At 35.3% G+C, this 22,438-nt stretch overlaps 1 protein-coding gene and 1 long non-coding RNA gene across 5 annotated transcripts; one reads left to right on the top strand and one right to left on the bottom strand.

Annotated features, from left to right (window-relative positions):
- The first annotated feature begins 8,050 nt into the window (after window positions 1–8,050).
- Window positions 8,051–10,668, top strand: LOC132059109 (uncharacterized). Of its 2 annotated transcripts, XR_009415503.1 has the most exons (4): window positions 8,051–8,683; window positions 9,360–9,406; window positions 9,505–9,575; window positions 10,604–10,668. It is a non-coding gene; the product is annotated as an uncharacterized LOC132059109 (long non-coding RNA). The 2 variants fall into 2 exon arrangements; XR_009415502.1 differs by lacking the exon at window positions 10,604–10,668 and having other exon boundaries at window positions 8,056–8,683; window positions 9,505–10,182.
- Window positions 10,669–15,500: 4,832 nt separating this feature from the next.
- LOC132059112 (NAC domain containing protein 50-like) lies at window positions 15,501–21,699 on the bottom strand. 3 transcript variants are annotated; one of them, XM_059451612.1, is made up of 5 exons: window positions 21,541–21,699; window positions 21,008–21,241; window positions 19,886–20,163; window positions 19,610–19,795; window positions 15,501–16,495 (listed from the first exon to the last, which is right to left on the bottom strand). In XM_059451612.1, the coding sequence occupies exons 2-5, from the start codon at window positions 21,237–21,239 to the stop codon at window positions 15,731–15,733; spliced, it is 1,461 nt and encodes a 486-aa protein (XP_059307595.1). In that variant the 5' UTR covers window positions 21,240–21,241; window positions 21,541–21,699; the 3' UTR covers window positions 15,501–15,730. The 3 variants fall into 3 exon arrangements, with proteins under 3 accessions (XP_059307595.1, XP_059307596.1, XP_059307598.1); XM_059451613.1 differs by having other exon boundaries at window positions 21,008–21,246; window positions 21,541–21,679; XM_059451615.1 differs by lacking the exon at window positions 21,541–21,699 and adding an exon at window positions 21,438–21,459.
- Between the last annotated feature and the right edge of the window lie 739 nt (window positions 21,700–22,438).

Below are 22,438 nucleotides of genomic sequence, written 5' to 3'. Positions count from 1 at the left end.
CTGGGTTAACGATATGAAAGAATCAAGGATTTGAGAATAACGATATTTGTTTTTATATGTAACGGTCAGAGGTAATAATGTCTTTTTACTATGTTGCTTTTGTTCGGAAGGACAATAATTAAAGACCACCATTTTGAGGGGCAAAATCTAAAGACCAGCCCAAAAGAGGGGCATTCGCGCCAATTGCCCAACCCATGACCCAAGTCTTAAACTGAAGGCCCAATTAGGTAAGATCCATTTCAAATCCCCTATATTTTAGAATTATCTAAAGCATCCTAAAGTACCAAATTACCCTCCTTTGCCCTTTTCGGAGAAACTCCACCATGGTAAGCTTTCTGCTTCATAGCTTGCTTCTCCATTTTAGTGAAAATCTTTTCCCTCTCTCTTTCTTATTGAATGCTTTATTTGACTGAGGGGTTATTTGGTGAAAAGGATGAAAATTCCTTTCTTTTTATTTTTCACCTTTCGCATAAGATGCCTCTGCTCAACGTTCAAATTTCAATAATGTCTTTGTTGACTTTGGCTCAACTCAAAATCCCGGCCAAAGCACCACTCTAAGAACCCTAGCTTGTCCTATAAACACTAGCATTTGGAGTCCGTTTGGAAAAACTTTTTAGCCGCCCCCTTTTATAAGTTTTTTTTAGCTGCCCTCTTTCATCTTTTAAGCCTCTCCTATACCTTGAAAACGACGGCTCTCTCATTTTCTTATGCTTGAAAGATATATATATCTTCGGCTTTTTACGATTTTCGTTTTCAATTTCTGTTTGTTCTTAGCCGCCAATAGTTTTTCTTTGTTTCTGATCGTGTCGCTTCGGTCTTGAGCCGGATATTTGAGTAGTCGAAGCCGACGCCCCAGCTTGCTGCACCGCAAAAAGGTCCGTAACTTTAAATTCCTTCTCCCCTGTTTATTGTGCTTTGGTTTTGACAAATGTTTGTTTATTTGGATATGTGACTTACAGTTTATTTAGTTTCCATGCAGAGAACATGATTTAAAGTTTGTTTGTGTACAGAAATCATGAAGGAATTGCGCATTCTGTTTGTGTGTGTTGATCGAACAATAAAAGAGGCTGACTAAACTACTCACATGAATAAATTCTCTGATTGTCATAACATTGGTTGTTGTTTCTTGTTGCTTTTGCTTTTAAATACCATGAGGAATGGATATCCAACATGCCTTTAGCTAGTCCTTGATGATGTTTAGTTTCAAGGTATTGTCCTGCATTTAGAGATCATGGTTTTAGGGATCATATGTTTATAAAATCAGTACTTTGTTCTTATCTTATGTTGTTTTAAAAGATCATGACTTGTGTCGTTTGCTTGTATTATAATCATGCCTATATGACCTTGTTCATGTGCCTGTTTTAGAATAAATACAATCACTGAATTCGAACTTCCTCTGGACAAATGTGATCTGTTATGTCCATTTTCTGTTTAGTCGAGGAAGGCATTTAAAGATATAAACATTTTTAAAAACGAGAATTACTTGTAAAAATATACTTGTTCATTTGAGATTTCTAAAAATATATTTTTGATGTTCTGGCCATATGAAATGTTTTAGTGTTCCTTGCTAAACCAGAAGATAACATTATCCTTGTTCCATATATTTCATTACCTTTTCTAATCCCATCTTCTTTTTTAATTTTTTGCATAATCGCCGGAGCCGAAGATTTTCTCTTGAGACCAGGGGCGGATCCACCCTATAGGTTGGGGGTGGCATGGCACCCCCTCGATAAATAAATTTTTTATATACTTATGTTGTAATTTGCTTAAATTAGGTTAAATATTTGATCCTGCCACCCCCAGTAATAAATTAGATAAAGGTGCCACGGCTGGTAGACAAGTTTGAATCTATCTTGAATATTTTTTCGACTCCCGTTTTTCTTTGCGCTTTTACTTCCTTTGTACCAGTAATTTCCTTTTCGGCCCTCCCAATTTTCTATATTATCTTTTTAATATTTATATTGCCTTTCCTCTTTTCTATTATTTTATATGTGATCTCTAGCGAGAACACACGAATAGAAACTTCAAAATCCCTTAAATTAAGTATTTCTCTTAATCTCAAATCTGTGAGTATTTAAATCGAAAACTTAGGTCTCAACATCAATGGGAATTTTGGATTGAGATCAAAATTTTTTTTTTTTTTTTTAATAATTTCTTTTGTTTATGACTCCCTTCCTCCATGTTTTCTAGTCTATATTTGACTTGGGACACTCTAAATAAGCAATAAATAAATGAGAAATGAATTGGAGTACTTAATAATAAGGGTAAAATAGGTATAAAATGGTAAATTATGTCTTGGTTTTTCAAACTATATAACTTACAAGTAAAAGTGGACATATATTTTTAGTATAATGGACAAATAAAAATGGACGGAGGGAGTGGACTATAAAAATTTATGCTATTCTATAATTATTAAATTCAATTTAAATCACTTTACTACTTAAATTGTGATGGAAATTTCGTAAGTACTGCTTAGAAAAAAACATTAAATTTATGATTTATTTTTGAGAACTTGTAGTTTATCTAATTCTACATTTACTTATGGGGAGTATTTACCTATTGAAGAGTTTTTTTATTATTTTTCTTATTTTGATTAGCGTAATTCCCTTATTGAAGATGTTGTTTTACTTGTGCAAATTCATTTTTTAATATACATAAGAGATGCAAGTCCCTTGGTGAAAATGTTGATTTTACTTCTGTTGTTAATGGGTGTTAATGAGTATGATTCCTTGTTTAAGATGCTAATTATGTTCGTTTTTTGATTTTTGAGGTGTAATTTTCATATTTGTAAATAAATAAAAAAAAACCTATTAAGTTGAGCCGAATAAACTAAAAAGAGATGGACTCGACCTAAATACACGTTGCTAACAAGATGTACATTGAAGAAAATTGTGGCACCCGCCACCTTCAAATCCTAGATCCACCTCTGCTTGAGACTCAACGATGCCCATGTTGCCGCCAGATCTCGAATGTGCATTTCCATTTCATTCACTTCTCTCGCTCCCTCGAGCACATCCAAACAGAAACAAAGAGGAAACCGGGAATTCATTTGTCTCCCTCTCCTGAAAGTGTCTAAACTAAAACAAGAAAAGAGAGGAGGAGACGAGAATGGCTGCTGCATTTAAAAAAAAAAACTATCTTATGCTTACTTCGTTGTTTTTGTATCTGATGTGTTTATTTGATATATTTTAATTTAGTTGCCTTAGAACACCGAATAGTAGAGGGAGCTAAATGGGGTATTATCTCGAAAAGTAACTACTATGTTTTTTTCTTCAAAACTCTAATCAAGTTCTCTGCACACAAAAAATGGTTCTGTATTTAAGCCAAGTTCACTTGGAAATCGTGAAACCAAAAATAATCTCTAAATGTGTATGCATTGATACTATTTTTTGGTTTAACTTCTCAATCAGGATAAAATTATTAACAGTGTACATAACTGTAATTAGGGATGAGAATGAAACCAATGCTTACTCTTATATCAGGGGCATGAAAATTAGAAGCTACTAATTTAACAATAAGACCAAGACCGAAAAGCCATAGTGTGAGTTAAATCTAGCAGGAGCAATCTAATGGTACTGTATATAAACAGAACAAAAGAAGTACTGTAGCTAAACCAAATTCAAATGAAATTTGCGTAAACAAAAATAAACTCCAAAACTCTAAGCGGAAGATGACAATGGTCATGTGGTGTACGCGTACGGGATGATACTGTCTATAGGAATAAAATCATAGTTTTATCGGCAATCGGATGGTAATGAATATAAGCAAAACTAAAATAGTACTGTATGTAAACCAAATTCAAATGGATTTTGTGTAAACAAAAATGAACGCTAAGTCTCGAAGGGGGAGATGACAATGGCTCTAATGTTTACCAAGCCAGTCACCCTAACAAAGAGCATAAGAATTGAGCTCATGTACTATAAATCAAAGCCTTATGCGAAAAAATTAATCAAGAAGTAGGAGTGAAAAAATTCAGAACTAACCAACATATGCCCCCTTTACTTGAATTTTCCCGTTTCTTCTCTCAGTTTGAATTTTGTTGGCCCTCACTGCATACTGAAAAGCTACCATACCATATGGCGCTCATATCAACTTAACAGATCTATTGCGTTTCTTCTTTTTTATCTTTTCAAATTTACTCAGAATAACTTTTCAATTTCCATATTAATTTGGTTCATCTTTCTTTAACAAAAAAACATTTCTTGAAGTAAGTCTATTAGTTTTCCATTTTAGTTCTTTTCCTGGTGTATTTGAATCTTGGATAAACTAATTCATGTATCATATAAAAATATTGAAACAATAGCATCCAAATAGTTTAGCATATTGTCCTATTTCCCACTGAAGTGGGAAGTAAAATCCATCACAGGCTGTAAATTCAATTAAACTTGTAGCTAAATTTAGATCTATGATTAAAGGCGCTCTATGTTAAGTTAGACTGTTTGATTAAAGGCGCTCTATGTTAAGTTAGACTGTTAGGAGGTCCATACACTTTAGTTCGGATGATCACTTTCTTCTAATGGTGTTCAATCAATGTAGCAGTTGTATATGATTTAACAGTTAGAACTGATCATACAATAAAATCCTATCAATTTTTTGAGAAATGACTACAATCGAAAATTCTAATTATAAGCTTGCCAAAAGATGACTTTGATCCATCATTGGGGCACTGTCTAAACTCATGTGCTAACTTGCCTCTTCAGGGTTCAGGAAAAGTGGATAACCTATGGCTCTTTGCAAGGAACTTTGGCGCTTAATATGATTTTTATTTGATATGGGGAAGATGACAATGGCTCTAATGTTTACCGAGCCAGCCACCCTAACTAAGAGCATAGGAATTGAGCCCATGTACTATAAATCGAAGCCTTACGCGAAAAATTAATCAAGAAGTAGGAGTGAAAGAATTCAGAACTAACCAACATATACCCCCCTTACCAAGCATTTTATATAACAGCTAACCCTTTATTTTCATCGGATGATTCTAATTATAAGCTTGCCAAAAGATTACTTTGATCCATCATTGAGGCTGTGTCTATTTCATGTGCTAACTTGCCTCTTCAGGGTTCATGAAAAGTGGATAACCTATGGCTCTTTGCAAGGAACTTTGGCGCTTAATATGATTTTTATTTGATATGGGGAAGATGACAATGGCTCTAATGTTTACCGAGCCGGCCACCCTAAATAAGAGCATAGGAATTGAGCCCGTGTACTATAAATTGAAGCCTTATGCGAAAAATTAATCAAGAAGTAGAAGTGAAAGAATTCAGAACTAACCAACATATACCCCCCTTACCAAGCATTTTATATAACAGCTAACCCTTTATTTTCATCGGATGACACTATTTGAGTCTTTCTATACAGTTCATACCCACCAAAAGCACACAAAAAGTGGGGAACCAGATAAGTGAAACAAAAATAGCCGGGAAAGTCCAAACTTCTAGTATCATATTCCCACTATAAGTGCTAAGAAAGCAAAACTAATTAGTTAACACACGAAAGAAGAACAACACATTGTTAAAATCACTGCAAACATGCATATAATCAAATCACATACATGAATTTCTTGCTTGTGGTGCGCGTTTACTCGCCTTCCAATACTTAGTCTTATATCAAGGACACGAAAATTAGAAGCTACTAATTTAACAGGAGCAATCAAATGGTACTGAATATACACAAAACAAAAGAAGTATTGTATCTAAACCAAATTCAAATGGAATATACGTAAACAAAAATAAACTCTAAATCTCTAAGCAGAAGATGACAATGGTCACGTGGTGAACGCGTACAGTATGGTACTGTATATAAGAATAAAATCATAGTTTTATCGGCAATCGGATGGTAATGAATGTAAGCAAAACTAAAATAGTATTGTATGTAAACCAAATTCAAATGGGTTTTTTGTAAACAAAAATAAACACTAATTCTCGAAGCGGAAGATGACAATGGTCATGTAGTGTACTCGTACGGGCTAGTACACATTGGATCTTTGAGAACAAAAATAAACTCTAAATGTCACGAATTCTTAGAGTGAGGAAATAGTGTTTAAAGGTGGAGCGAACCTGCGGTGAAGAACTGTATCTAATGAAACAGTGCTTGTAAAGCTGCACAATGTACCTAAAGTTGTAAGATAGTCTAAAGTGTAAGTGTAGCGAGGGCACACATATGATTACAGGCCGAGTTTTATCGGCCATCAGAGGGTACAGTATATATATCAAATGCACAGGGACTTGTGAAAACAAACTAGATGCACAGGGAAAGTGTGAATTCAAGAAGAAACGCTAAAAGAACAAATCAATTGTACTGTATCTAAACAAAAATTCAAATGGATTTTGTGTAAACAAAAATGAATGCTAAATCTCGAAGGGCATGACAATGGTCATGTAGTGTAATCGTACGGGATGACACTGTATATAAAGCCAGTACACATCGGATCTTTGAGAAAAAAAAAAAAAAAAAACTTTAAATGTCACGAATTCTGCGAGTAAGGAAATAGTGTTTAAAGGTGGAGCGAACCTGCGGTGAAGGAATTTATCTAATGAAATAGTGCCTGTAAAAAGAGAGGGGGGGGAATTTAATAACACGGAAGATAGAATGGAGAGATATGTACCAAAATCATATTGAAGTAGGACTTCATTACAAAAAAGTTCAAGGCAAGGAGGAGGCCACAAGTATGATAAAAGGCGGAGTTAATCTTGTGTCAGGGGTATGAATATTAGAAGCGACTAATTTAACAATAAGGCCAAGACCAAAAAGCCATAGTGCGAGTTAAATCTACCAAAAGCCATCAGATGGTACTGAATATAAACAAAACAAAAAAAAGTACTGTATCTAAACCAAATTGAAATGGAATGTGTGTAAAAAAGAAAAACTCTAAATCTATTTGAAGCAGACATAAAGTAATAATTAAGTCTCAAATGGCGTATGAAGGGGGGAAGTACAAGTAAGAACCGAGTCAGTTGGAAGACGACGAGCGACTTTATCTAATGAAACAACACTTGTAGATTATTTGAGCGTACCGGTAGTTTTAAAATAGTCTAAAGTGTAAGCCTGTCATAGAGTAGGTTACAAATATGAATACAATTAGAGTTTGATTGGCGATCGGGAAGGAAGGGTACTCCTACGGAATGGCATAGCATATAATCCGAATACACATGTAATATGTGTCAAATAAAGTAAACTCAAATTCGTTTAGAATGGGCAGGAATCATATTTTTGTTGTTTAAGGTTTTTTTAGGCAATTAATCTCCTTTCAAGATTAAGACCCGAAGCGTAACGCAACTAAGCCTAAACTTTGAAAAGTCATTCTGTTCAATTCCTTTTCTGTCGACGTACTTTTCTTCCCAGCATTGGAGTGTGCCTAAGGCAGCAAATATATTTCTCGAATATTGTCAACTCTGTGAAAAGGAAGGGTATTCCTACAGATTGGTACAGTATAGAGACTGAATACACAGGGAATCCATGTAAAAGTAAAAAAACTCTAAGTGGATTAGAATGGGGAAGAACCATACCTGGGAGGGTTGTGCTGCTTTGTGAGTAGCACGTGGGATGGCGGCGAAGAGGTTGTATGTTGTCTGGAGAATGATGTTGGGAAGAAGAGGTAGAGCAGGAAGAATAGGAGGGAGCGTGATGGGGAAAGTAGGGAGGGGCTGTCTCGTTTTTGTAAAAGCTGCCGTAGTTTGTGGGGGTTACAATTCGGTGGCGGAGCCAGGAATTTTGCGAAGGGTATGCAAATTTTCTTCTCACTTGTATTAAGAGTGTGTAGAATTAAGTATATACTCATAATAGCTAATATTTAATCTATGTACGCCACGTAACTTTCTGACAAAGGGTGTGCACCAAACCACCCTTCGCCTAAGGTGGCTCCGCCCATGGGTACAAAGGGCGAAGAGGCGTCTGTAATTTTGGGGGGTTATAATTAATTTTAAGGCTGTAAAATTGTTTTTTCCCCTCAAAAATCTGGGGAAAGAGATAAATAGTAATCCTGTGATGATGTGCTGCCACGTCAAGGCCTGCTTTTATATATATATATATATAGATACTTAAAGTTGTCAAAGAGGAAACATGAGTTCAACAAATAGACTGTGTTATCTCTTAACTTGCTGCCTGAATTTATCGTTTTAAAGGGGTAACCAAGTTATCTCTTGACTCGCTCAACAAATAGAGTATGTTATCTCTTAATAGACTGTTTCTTCAAATTTCAATACTTGGGATCAAAATAAGAACTTGACTAGCTGCTGAGACCTTTATTTGGTCCGACTCATAACTCATTTCCTTTTTATGATGAATTTCTAGTTTCTTAATCCTGGGTATAAGCTCTCTATGGTTCTCTTCGGTTGCTGTCATTTGCCAATAATTGTTATTGTGATTTACTACTTAAATTAACATATACTTACTGAAAGCTTTCTTGGGTTGGCAGGACCACCTAGCACTAATGATGGAGCTTCTAGGAACAATGCCCCCGAAAGTAAGAGAAAGTACCTTTAACCACTTCAAACTTCTTACACTTGTATGCGTCAGCCATCCAGAGATGCCATGCGACGCCTCACCAAATTATGGCGCCTGGATATTGATGGCTGCCTAGAGTTAGAAGAAAGTTGCAGCAATCGGAGTGGCCCAAACTTCCAGTGGCCCAACATTTCCCATATTCCAAAAATTGAAGTAGGTGGGAGGAGAATTCAGAACTTAGGTACTTAAGTCTCTGTATCTCTTTCACTTTCTGAGTCTGATTTTGTAATTGTTATTTTCCACGAGTTACTCCCATTCTCCATCTCCGGTTTATTGTTTTCCAAACTTTTCATTTCCCATGCAAGTACATATTACTACTCCCTCCGGTCCAAAATAATTGAGGTTTTAGACTTGGTCACATGGATTAAGTAATTCACTTACTCCTAAACAGTAAGAGGTGTATTGACTAAAATACTCTTAGTTAATAGTAGGTGCTTTGAAAATATAACGAGCATTGAATTTGTTCATTGAATTACTAATGTGTCAAGGGTAAATTTGGAAAATGAGTAAAACACCTTCTTGATAGACTAAAACCTTAATTATTTTGGACCAACTTTTAGAAGCTAAATTCTCAATTATTTTGGACCGGAGGGAGTAGAGTTTTAGGAGTTCCACAAAGAAGGCTTTATAGTAATTTAATCCATTTTCTTGCAATTATTTTGACATAAGAAAACGCAAAATTATCAGTTAATTGCATCGGTGCTACGTTTTCAGCATTTCGCTTGTCCACTTGAAATGAATTGTTGTTTTTCTAATTCTTCATCAAATGAGGAATATCTATATTCCTTTTAAGATATGGTTTAATCATGAGATTTCTGTCTTTTTCTCATTGGTTGCTAGATCCAGGGTCATGCTAGAACGTTGCTGTGGTATATCAAGTCAAAATCCACGGGCTGCACTTTAGGTAAATTTTCGTTAAGACTCGGTGGAGTAATGCTATAACAAGTTTGTCGATTTTTTTTTTTTGGCACTCCTTTCATGACACAATTTCTTGTTTAACAGGGTTGGTTATATTCCACAGAAGAACCACCACGTTTGTTTTGTTGAAGAACAGGCTCTTTCATGAGCATTTGGTAAAGACTACATAATATCTCAACATTTTACTCTTCATAATGGTTGGATACCAACAAATAACTAAGTAATGATTATCGAGTATACAAAGTTGCTCATTTGACAAAGTGAAACTATTTTTCTCTATTCTTTTCCGTTGTTTCTTTTGATAAAATATAAACTTTTTTCAGATTTGATGAAAATAGAAAACAATTAACTCATTTTAAGTATTTTGGCTGAATGATGAATGAGTAGTTCAACCAACAAGTACCATGTCCTTCTCTTATGATGCTTCAACTGCTTGGTGCAAATTTATGTACTGTTCTAGACTTTTCTTTTAGATTTTTCACCTTAAACGTATTTTTCTTCTTGGTTTTCTTCTTTCCTTTTTGATCGGTGCACTACAATGACTTGAACGCATTGCCGAAGGTCGCTTTAAAGTTTGGGTACTGAACAACCTTTTGTTGAAACAAATAGAAAGCTCTACATACAAGAAACATCAAAAAATAAAAGCATATAGGATATTTAACTTATTTTAATGTTAAGATGACTCTAGACTAGTAGCACTATATAAGTTATAATTGAGTTTCGGCGCTTGGACCAAAGAAATTATTTGTACGTCTATTCAAGTAACCACGTGAGGGACTTCCTACAATATGATCATCCATGTTTTCTAAGAATGTTTAAGTTTCCCCTATTCTGATCTTCTTATTACATCACTCAACTATTGCTGTTAAAATTTTAGTTTTGAAAGTAACCCGTTTAAATTAATTGCAAGGAGATTTAGAATGTGGTAAGCTGTTAGGAAGAGCTTACGTCGGTTTCTGTCAGTTGTGCTTCACTCCATATAATCCCTTTTCTTTTCTCCAGAGCTTCAGTCCATATAATTTACTGTTTTATCTTGATGACTGCAGTGTTTATTGCATTCTCATGATTCTGTTTAAATTCCACCTAGTTCCCCCATTTCCTTTGTTGTATTAGCATCGGACTCCTCCCCTCTGCCTACCTGTACAAAAAAAGAATAAACTCAGTATCTAAAATATCTGCTCAGGTACTTTGGTGAAGATAATAAAGGGTATCTGCAGATGTTGCCATTGAATTTTGTTGATGACCTATCATATATCATATCATATATATCTATACATTATACAAAGCCGGGACCTAGGCCCGGTGACGTGGCAGCCTAAAAAAGCAATATTGCTATTTATCTTTTTTGTCAAATTTTAGCCATTTAAAAGTATAAAAAAAAAAAAAAAACAAAAAAAAAGGTTTCCCATCTACAATACAATTCAACCCTCGGTTTAAAATTTTACAGAAGCGTCGCTTCTCTTCTTTCTCTGCCTTACGACCGGTTGCCTTTCCCCTGTTCAAACGCTACTCCATTCCTCCAATTAACACCTCCCTTTTTCCTACTCTCATTATGCATCAACAAAATCCGGAGAAGATGAAGCGGAAGGCTGTTAACAATTTTCTCAAAGATGGTGCTATTTTACTTTTTCCCCTTCTGTTTTCACGTCTTCTGTTTGTTTTGCTCTTCAATTTCCTATACATCAGTAACTTACTCAATTGAGACAGAAAACGATGGTGCTTTGGAAGATTCAACTTTAATTCTTGTGTGATCTCTATGGGATATGCACAGGTGAGTATAAAATCAAAATATATGTCCAGCATATACTTCATGAATTAGTTCATTTGAAGTGTTTCGAGTTTATTTTGGCTGTAATGGGGATGGAATCTGGGACAAAGTAGGAGAAAATCGAGAAAATTGTTCGCTGTGATTTGATGCGGTAAATTGCTTCAAGAATGAGTTTTGTTCCTTTCTTTTGTGTAATTTTTTCCCTGTCTTTAACTATAACTTCCATTTTTCCCCTTAAATTTGTATCTTTCTAAGTATGCTACATCATTATTATGCAGTCATTTGAAATTTTGATCGGCATTAGAGAACGAACTAATCCACAAACGACATAGATTGAAAAATTAACATAACAGGGTGAAGAAAGAAGAAAAATGTAGAAGAAAAATGTGGTTAATATAGACCAAACCTGTATGCATTTGCCAAAACTTGAAAAAAAAATTGCCACCTTACAGAGAGATGCAACTTTACTTCCAGATATCTCATTATTGTAGTAATTATTTGTAACTATTGTTGTTTTAAGAAAATATTTGAATTGTTTTCCTGCACACTTTCTTATGTGATGGTGAGTTGGTTTAACAATATACAAAAGCTCTCTTTCATACTTGGTTGATGTCTCATATATCCTTATATTGGATATAAATAGCTCCTGCTTCATTTTAGGTTGCGCAATTCCAGTTGTGTTTGTGTTCTTGAACAAAATTTCTGTGCACTTAAAGAAGGGTTGGAATACTTTCTGGTTTGCTTTCTTTCCGTTGCTATCTTAGAAGCTTAGTGTTGAGACTTCGCACTAATAATGCTTTTATGGGTTTTATATAGCAATTACATTTCTGGTGATAAATGTACTACCGTTAATTGCAAGAGGATACATATGGACCACTTGATCCTGAATATGGGATATGTACATGTATCTGTTATATTGCTCACGTATCTATTCTGTTTACTCCGGCATACCTTTATATAAAAATAAAAATTGAGTACGATCATAGAGTTCCTTGGGGAAATTTAGTTCTTTAAAAACTTGTATATGTACTCTATACAATATAGCAAGTCTTTGGTTGGTATTTCGTGTACACATCAGTAGGATTTTTTTCTATGTAGAAACAACTACTTAGAAAGTTCAAATAAAATGATCAGGTACATGCTATTTATCTGATAACTTTAGCTATCCACATTCCAGTATGAAGGCCCATAACTTCACAAGTTGTGGGGTTTTAGTTTCTTGATTGTGTTAAACAAACATTTCATTATAAGGAATATGAATAACTCAAAATATTTCATAGAAGCTCTTTTGGGGTTACATAAGTTGGTGAAATGAATCGGTGTTCTTATCATAATTGAAGCTTTCTGTGTTATTTAGTGTGACAACATCTTGCATAAACTCACATATATAGCTGAGAGTAGTTTTGTTGAACATTTTTAAGTTTGATATTTTTGTATTTTCTATTGATTCTTGAGAGTTGTAACTTTAGATATTTAATGTTTTCTTCTGCGGATATTTTTTTTTGGTGCTTGAATTGCCTGATTTGATTTTTTTTATAAGCCAATTTGATGATCCCATTGCAGGTTTCTTCATCATGATATTTGATACATTTTTTTTCCTTATCTAACATGGAGGACCCACTGACAATGTGCAAGTTTGAGCTCTTCTATTGCCCAACAATTTGTTGAATGTATATATAGGTGCTTTCTCTAAAGAAATATTTTATGCGTGTACGAATTATACAACCTAGAATATCTATTTTTTTGACTTTCTAATGCTTATGACACCTATGTATAATGTTTGATGTTAATTCGATTTTTTTTGCACAGGATCTTATATGAAGAGATATTCAGGGGTGGTCAGAAAATAGAGCTAATTATGATGGTCTACATGTAAGCTTTACAAGTGAGACATGGGTTATATAGATATGTTCCCGAGACTTGCTTATTCTTTTCAAGAGTATCCACTTGCTTTAAAATTCATGAAAGAAGAGACTCTAATCTCAATGATAATTTACCTGTCCATTCAAGATTAGAATTTGTAAGAAACAATCAAAGTTATGGAGGCTTCATACTAATTTTTGAAGGCTAATATTTTAATTTCTACGTTTTTCAATTGATTATAGAACTCCAAACTTAAGAAATGATTTATCTTTGTTTATTTCATGTATTAAGACATCTCTTTGCACCATTTTTGTAATCAAGGCCGTGCTAATTTGTTCTGCATCCGATTGATCTAGTTGCTGTTATATCTACTTTGTGGTGTATCTGGGATGACGATTAAAAAAAGATACGGAGTTAGTTTTTTTAGTTCGAATTGTTACTTTCCATGTCTGATCTATAGTGCCTTCTATATTTTTTTTGTCTGGAATATGATGTCCTTGCATGTTCTACTCAGTGCTGAATGCAGTACTTCCTGGTATTTTTACTATTTGTATCTATGTTTTTTGTTGAGATAACTTTGAAAAGAGATTGCTTCTGAAAATAGTTACTTACAATGATGAAAATATTGAAATAGCGACAAGCTAACTTTTGCGAGGGTTTTGACATAGAAAAAATTATTAGCAGCTGTGATTTGAAAAATAACTAATGCACCACGCGTAGTGCGGGTGTATTTACTAGTATTAGAATTAGAATAAATTTAAAAATTGATGCCTTTGACATTGTGGAAAAGCAACAAAGAAGACCTGGGAATAATACATGAAACTTAAGGGAGTGTTACGTAATGAATCTTGCTTCCGTTTTAAGGCATAATTAAACGTATGTGATTACGTCAATAATATCATCAGTAAACTTATAATCAATCTTCATTTTGTCTTTTTTGTATATGAAGTTAGTGTTTTGACTTGTCTCAAGTCCTTTTCTAGTCATGTCACACTATGTTTTTTTTTTTTTTTTTTTTCATATCAACTCCTTCAATTTCTTTCCTTTTCACTTATCTGGTTTAATTTTTTTTTAAATACATATTGTTCCAATTAATTGGGCTATCGTGATTTCTTACTTATGTTTTTTTCAAGTACGAGATATCATCCCCTCAATTCTTTAATTTTCACTTGGCCCTCGTTTCTACAATTTATACATTTTCCTAATAACTTGGGCAATTATTGTTTACTTCTTTGCCATTCTCTTTTTTGCCCTTTTCGATAAATAGAATGAGGTTCATTTAAAGAAGGAAAAAAGGGATAATACCTTCTCGGTTTAGTTGATCTCCTTTCCTTATTCTGAATTTGGATACACAACTTGAATAGAATTATTTCCTTTTATCGAATTTATATGACACTCTTTACGATGGAAACTACTTCAAGCGATTTGAAACACATTAAACTACAAGTCAAACTCATTAAACTATTGAATTTTATGATGAACAACATATTTTCAACAACATATTAAATTCTAGAATATGGATGTCATATTTTCGACCGTCAAAACTAACTTCTCTAACCATTATTTTAGTACATATTTCTATTACCCCTACTATAGAATATAAGTTAAAATTAATATGATAAAGTTCAGTATCCAGTAAATATTAATTGTATTATACAAAGTAGAACAGAGAGAATGCATAAAATACTTTAAAAAGTCATCTAATTCACGGAATCCACATACGTAGAAATTTTAATATTGAAATTGTTATGGAGTTAATAACCACTTTTGTTATGGAATTAGAAACCGGATGATGTCCTTGGTAGTGCATGACTGCATGCTCGTATCAGTAATATTGAATTTATAACAGAAACCAATAATGGGAACCATGGTTTATTCGTCAAGTATTTCTTTTCCCGTTATTTCTTTTTCCATACCGCTTTTGCACTGTTTTGTCGCTGTATATCTAACAGTAAGTTCATGCCTAGGTAGGGATGTACAAAGTAAATGCACAAACCGCACCAAACCCCACTCAAACCGAGAAAAAACCCTCTTTGATTTGGTGTTGAAAAAAACCCGACCATAATTTATTTGGTTTGGTTTTAGCTAAAAAAGTCAAACCGAACCAAACCAACCCGACATTACATGTATTCTAATTTTAAAATATTTTATGCATAAAAATATTTATTTGTAATGTAATTTATAAATATTTCTCAAATTTTTTTCATAGTTTTTTATCTATTATCATTTTATTATGTTGTTGAATGTAAGGCTCATATATCTAATAACATTGCAGCTGCATAATTGATTTAGAGAGTGAAAATACCTCTGGGCCTAAACTCCATTGTGTTCACTGTTCATCATTAGACTCACTATCTGTTAAGACTGAACGGACTTTGTAGATGTCCTCCTCCACAACAATCTCAAAAAGTAAACATACAAGGTAATAGCATCGTATTAAAGCCAGATATTTTAACCGAAGACGCTCAACTTTATTTAAACCAGTTTAACAGACAACATTCTGTAGGTGGCTAAAGGTACATAGGTCCACGTTTATAGCAAAACTACGTAAACAAAGTTCTTATTACATAGCCAGCCATTTTCCTCTTTACTGAAGACAGTGCAAGAATGGAGGACTCCGATACAAGGGGCCTCCGCCGACAACTACAAAACTAGAATTACATGGAGTTGTTGCTAAGCTTAACCCCCTCGGACATGCCTTCTCAAATCCTCGTTCTCCTTGTTCAAAAGGTCGATACGCGATTGAAGAATGTTGATCATAGCCTGAGCTCTCATCACTTCAATCTTCGCCGTCTCCCTCTCCATGGAGACATTTAGTATCTCATTCTCTAAATTGCTAATGAACTTCAAGTAACCTGGAGGAACAGATTTCTCAAGATTGGAGGAGTCAAACGTAAGGGTGTTAGAAGGTTGGCTTTCTTTTGGTTCAAGGGGCTCTAACAAGGGGAATGCTAAGAGGGTAGGGGAGTAATTTGTCGTCATCATCTTTGTTGGTGGATCCTGTTGGCTAGTGGTTGAATCCTCAGAACCATTTGCATGGCTAGAGCTAGGATCGTCATGCGTGGATCTTTTGCTGTGAGCTAAAGAGAGGCTAGAGCTAGGATCGTCATGCGTGGATCTTTTGCTTTGAGCTAAAGAGAGGCTAGAGCTAGGATCGTCATTCGTGGGTCTTTTGCTGTGAGCTAAAGAGAGGCTAGAGCTAGGATCGTCATGCATGGATCTTTTGCTTTGAGCTAAAGAGAGGCTAGAGCTAGGATCGTCATGCGTGGATCTTTTGCTGTGAGCTAAAGAGAGGCTAGAGCTAGGATCGTCATGCTTGGACCTTTTGCTTTGAGCTAAAGAGAGGGGTTCTGGTTCTTCTGACCTTTCCCTCTTGCAAACAAATGAAAGTGTTTGGGGTTCAAGCAAGTTCTCACTTTGGCGAGGAGCCTTCGCCAGCACATCCTGTTTTGAACAACCAAAAGTTAGCAGCAAGGAAAGAATTACCGAGAACATATTAAAGCATATCCAAGCATCCATCAGAAGAAAAAGCCCAATATTGTGCATGATATACAATGTTGATACAAATACCCAACGTGCTTGCAAACATGGTCATGCTTAGAAAAATTGGGAAGAGAGTGCCCAAATTGAAGGAAGAAAAAACCAATGAATACAAGTTAAATTTGGAAATTTTATTTGCAAAAAAACCTTAAAAGTCAAATTCCCAAGAACACATAGCAAATCAGTAATGAGCATCACTAAGAGGCTTTATAATCAAAGACACAATGAAAATTCCAAACAACAGTTCCAGTTCACAAGTTATCATTTGTCACAGTGAAAACTATTCCACTGCAAGTTAGCTATTAATTTATTTTCATATATCATAAGCACTAATCACCGACAAAAGATAGGAAAATTCTCTTGAACAGAAATTTAAGACAGAATACATGAACGGGAACTTCAAGCTCTTTTTTCTTTTGTATAATTTATAATTTATTTCTGGAACTTCAGGTATGTAATGTCAGTTAACACAAGCTGTAATGAATAAATCACAAATAACAAAGCATCATTCCGCCAACAATTACAATCATCACTAAACAAACTCGCATCCAGCCATGTTAGCAAACTAAAGCATCATCATTTTGCAAGTTGAAGTTCATCTCCTGGGGTTTGTCATGATTTTCAGGATAAAACAATGGAGGATGAAAATATAAATGACTTATGACAATTTTTTATCAATTAAAAAGATAATGGACCGTGGATGTAATTGTAATCTGTCCCACGATAGTGAAGGTTCAAAAAAAAAAAAAAAAAGGATTTGACTGAAGTCATTAACACTGATGCTGTCTTTCCAAAGTCTCACGTAGGAGACTCGTGAAAAGGGAATGGCTACCTACTCGAGCTTCGACCAAGCACGACCAGTCAATTCTGCTTGAGGCCACCCCTAACTCTACCATTATTATAAGGGTCTGGGGCTTGAAGTGCAAAGAGGGAGTAGCGATGGTGCCCCATGGCATTGCCTCTCGACTCACAAAATAATTCAAGCCCTTGAAGTATACACTCATCTTTCAATACTATAGTTCATACCTTCTTTTTCTCTTCCTATGCACATCAAAGCACACCACATTCTCATTCCGATGCAAAGTAGCAAATCGATCCCACTTCACCTAGAAAATAGAATGACACTACCCAACTCATAAACCCTGGTATCACCATAATTTGAAATGAGGAACAAATCAGAACTTCCAACAAATTGGTAACAAGGTATCTATCCACTAGGATTTTCTCCTAACAAGAGGGGGAGAAAGGGAAACAAAGAGCACAAAGTACGCACATTGTAGATCTCAATAAGTAATCTATTGTCTAGTAATTCCGAGTTTATTACACATGCACGACTCAATTGGTAGATCTAGTGTAGCCCTTGCCAAGAAGGCAGTAAAGCTTCTTTTTCCTTTCCTAGAGTAGACACACAAGACTAAAAAATGGCTAGCTCTACTCTGCAAGTAGCCATATTATTATTACCTATGTTATGACTGGACACTTGCACGTGACAAAACAAAGAGTCTGGAGAAATAAATTGTGATTGTCACATAATCTGAAAGAGATAAATCTGCAGTTTCAGCTTTCCTTTTAAGCAGTTTAACTATATGACATGAACAACAAAATGAGAAATTAATCCATCTAATTCTAAATTGATTATATTATTAGCCATTATAAGTTCATCCATATTTATCTTCTTTCCTTTACAGATGATTGGATCTAGGTTTCATGTCTAGCTTCATGCATGAAATGGGCAGGCGAAAGCCTGACTCTAAAGGACGCACTTGTACCTGGAGACAGAGAAGCAGAGAAACTGAATATTACTCCCTTCCTAATAAGGTCAGGACATATATGAGATGTCTTCAAATACGCAATCATGTGGAGCCAGTCCAAAAGGATATAGAGAACGGAAAACAACCACTCTACCAGCTTGTGAATCTCACTGGACAAAAGGGAGCTAAAATGAAACCTCAGCAATGCCAGCTTTCTTCACGTTCTACTTGGGGTAACAAAAAATTATGACAAAAACCTAACATCCGTGGCGGACAAGATGAGGGAAGCGAGGTTGAGATGGTTCGGGCATGTGAAGAGGAGGTACGATGGTAAGGAGGTGTGAAAGGTTGGCCGTAGCAGGGGTTAGGAGAGGTAGAGGACTGAAGAAGAACTTTGGGTATGGAGGGGTTTGATTAGACAGGACATGGCGTAGCTCACTGAGGACATGACCTTAGATAGGCAGGTATGGAAGTCGAGGATTAGGGTAGAAAGCTAGTAGGTAATTATGGAAGACGAGGATTAGGGTAGAAAGCTAGTAGGTAGTTGAGTGTTTATCCTTCTTAGTAGTATTCTTTAGTTATCGCATAGTTTCTTATTCTTTGATATGTACTACTATCTGTTGCTGTAGTTGCCTTGTATCTTGCTACTTTACTACCCTGTTTTTCTTACAACCTTGCTTCAGAAACATTTCTTTTGAGCTGAGAGTCTATCAGAAACAGCCTCTCTATCCCGCAAAGGATAGGCACAAGGTCTGCGTACATGCTACCCTCCCTAGACCCCACTTGGGGATTACACCGGATATGTTGTTGTTGTACAAACTTAACATCAGATGGATGAGAAGAATTAATGGAGAAACTACCACGGTACCAACAGAACCGGGTTTTTTTTTTTTTTTCAAGAACGGTAATACAAAGAGAATCAAGAGAAACTAAAAGAGCGGCAAATGGTTCTTGCAATTAAAAGCTAAAAGGGATTGGGTTTCCGAAGAACGGTCAGACGAGGAGAAAGACGACAAACTAAAAGAACGGCAAATTTTCGTGCCACTAAAAGCACCGCATCTACATGTAATGTAACGACAATAGCATTCATAATTTCCTGTAATAGTGAGTTGTATTTATCCACATTAATACCAGCGGCGGAAAGTGCGGAAGTTGTATATATCCGCATTCACAATTCCCTGGTATAGTAAAGTTGTATTCATTCGCATTAATAGCGCGGCAAAAAGACAGCGATAGGCCATATTGAAGAGATCACGAAAATGTGAACCTGGTCAAGGTCATTTCCCTCGACTCGTGCTTCATCACCATTGGCCACGTCATCCTCTGCCTCTCCTCCAGGAACCAAAAGTGCCGTATCGTCATCCCATTCCTCCTCAATAAATGGCGCATATCTGTCGCCATTAGGAGGTCCTAATCCACTTTTTTGAAAGATTCTACAGAGTACAAAGGCATCCTTTTTCCTCGCAAACAAACAAAAACATATTAAGATTCAAAACTTCAATGAAAAGTACAATCGAGGCGTTTCCCAAATTCAGATCCGCACCTGCACAACTCCAGCCCTTTCCAATTCTTCATCCGTGAGTCTGTACTCATGCATTACCCAATTAGTTCTCTTACCATCGGGAGCTCGACCACTATGGAAAACAAGTGTTTTCTTCATTCCATTGGTCTGAGACTTGTGGCGAACAGGACGATCCTTCCCAGTAGCTTTCCAATAGCCTTTGCCAGTGGCCCGGTTAAGCCGAGATCCATTCCCATACTTCCTATCCACAGGGCTGAAAAAGTACCACTCTAGATCTCTGGTCTTCAGAGATGAATATTCTGTACAGACAAAACCAAAAGGTAATTCATCAAAATTAATGACTACCAAATTCAAGAGTAGAAAATGTCTATGACATGAGAAACTGATAACACATCCAAACAAAAACATCACAGCTGTTACAACAACCGGCAAAGAAGAAATGCAATTCTTGTGCAGCAGCATTGAGACTTTTAGGGACACCAATCAAAAAGTCATTAATGCACAATTCTTCCTGAAGACTAAGAGAACTAGACTGCTTCTCTAATCAAAACATTTTTTGTTGGGTTTTGCATGAACAGTAGAATTCTCTCTGATGTCTTCAAATTGTATGACAGTCCATACATAAGCTTATGAGAGAGCAAAAAAGGCCAAGCAATTCCTTCTCCGACCATTCCTCTTTTAAAACAATGAAGAAAAAGATTTGTAACCATATACTAAAAATTCAATTTTTATGGTAAACAAACCTTGAAGATACATTTTTCTTACTTATCAAAAAAAAAAAAAAAAAACCTTTTTTAAGGCATGTATAACCTCTGAGTTTTGTTTTTTTGCAATCAAATGAAACTAACTCATCACTCAAAAACACACAGAGAGAAACACAAACAGACAGGTAATAGGATTTACTCACTTACAAAACTAAGCAACTTTTCAAAAATCCAAGAAAACTAAACAGATAAAACATAGAGAGAAAAAAAAATGAAACAAACAAAAAATCACATACAAAGCTGCAAATATACCACAAAAAAATAAAACCATAACATCTTGGACAAGAAATGAAAATTCATATCAGCTGTGTACAAAAAAAAATCTCAAAAAAGCATACCATAAACATGCTAAAAATTCACAAAAAAAAAAAAAAATAACCTGCAAGCTCCCAAGGCTCAGATTTGTAAACATCAATCTCAGAAACAGCCTGAAACCGAAATGGCTTCCCAAAAGCCTTCCTCCTGAGATAGTACCGGACCAACTCCTCATCTGTTGGATGAAACCTGAAACCTGGCGCTAACGATGTAGGCGGAGCCACTGCCCTCTTAGGTGTAGCTGCAGCAGTAACTGGCCCTGCCGGTACTAAAACAAGTGCTCCTTCTTGCTCCATTTCTGGCCTGAAAAACAAAAAACAAAAAACAAAAATCAAGAAACTGATAATCAGGGTTCTGTTCAAGAAATACACCTCAGAAACAACAGATACATACATAACAAAGAACCAAGAAACGAATAATTAGTGTTCTTTTTTTTTCAAGAAACCCACCTCAGAAACAACAGATACATATAGAAAAAAAGAACCAAAACTCACCCAAAAACCAAGAAACCAATAATCAGTGTGTTCTTTTTCAAGAAACCCACCTCACAAACTACACAACAGATACATATATATAGAAAAAAGAAACAAAACTTACCCAAAAACCAAGAAAATGAGAATCAGGGGTTCTGTTCAAGAAGCCCACCACAAAAACAACAGATACATACAAAAAATAGAGATGTATGTATAAATAAAAAGAGAGAAGAAGAAGAAGAAAAGGGTGTTAGGTTTGAGAAGATTAGAAGTGAAGCAAAGCTTAAAAAAGACAACAGGGAGGGGGTGTTGAGGGGGGTGGGGAGGGGGTGTGATGATAACTTGGATAATAGTGAAGAAATTTGGAGTAAGCTAAGAAGGGGTATTTCAATTGCCCAGGGGTTAAGCAAGCAAAGATTGGAATGGATGCTTGCTTGACACGGAAATCGAAAATCAAAGAAAAGCCATTCATGGGTTGGGCTAAGATTAGTGTAGGAGTAAGACTAATATATATTGTGTAAGCAGGTGCTTAGCTGTTCTCTTTTGTTTCCTTTCTTCTCCTCTTTTTTCTTTTTTACTTCTTTTATTTTTGGATCAGTCTATAAATGGCATAATTTTTAAACTTATTAAAACAATATTATAATTTTTTATTATTATAAAAGGTTTATAGATGGAAACCTCATAGAAATAAAATAGTATCTGGGGCTGGGCATAAATATCGAAAATCGAATCGAATCGAAACTTCAACAAACCGAAGGCCCAGTTTCGTTCGGTGTTTAATGTCTACGATCAAAAAACCGAAACCGAAATAAGCCAACCGAAGTTTGATAAAACCGAACCGAAAAATCGAACGTGCACCGAAATGTAATACATTACCCAAAAAAAAATTAAAATAGTCGAGTAGGCATTAAGTTTAAAGCAAAAAAAACTCAATTGTGATAAGTCCTCTTTTGCATTTGTATCCCTAATTTTCCACTTCAATTGAGAAAATCAAATATCCTTAACGAAGAAAGGTAACTACG

This window comes from Lycium ferocissimum, chromosome 6, assembly GCF_029784015.1.
Source record: "Lycium ferocissimum isolate CSIRO_LF1 chromosome 6, AGI_CSIRO_Lferr_CH_V1, whole genome shotgun sequence".
NCBI lineage: Eukaryota > Viridiplantae > Streptophyta > Magnoliopsida > Solanales > Solanaceae > Lycium > Lycium ferocissimum.
This window is presented reverse-complemented; position numbering and strand designations above follow the sequence as displayed.

Coding starts and splice junctions, on each gene's coding strand:
- LOC132059112 (XM_059451612.1), bottom strand. CDS start 21,239: ATGGAGCAAGAAGGAGCACTTGTTTTAGTACCGGCAGGGCCAGTTACT. Junction 19,796..19,885: donor AAAGGGCTGGAGTTGTGCAG/GTGCGGATCTGA, acceptor GCGAGGAAAAAG/GATGCCTTTGTACTCTGTAG. Junction 16,496..19,609: donor AGGGAAATGACCTTGACCAG/GTTCACATTTTC, acceptor TGTTCAAAACAG/GATGTGCTGGCGAAGGCTCC.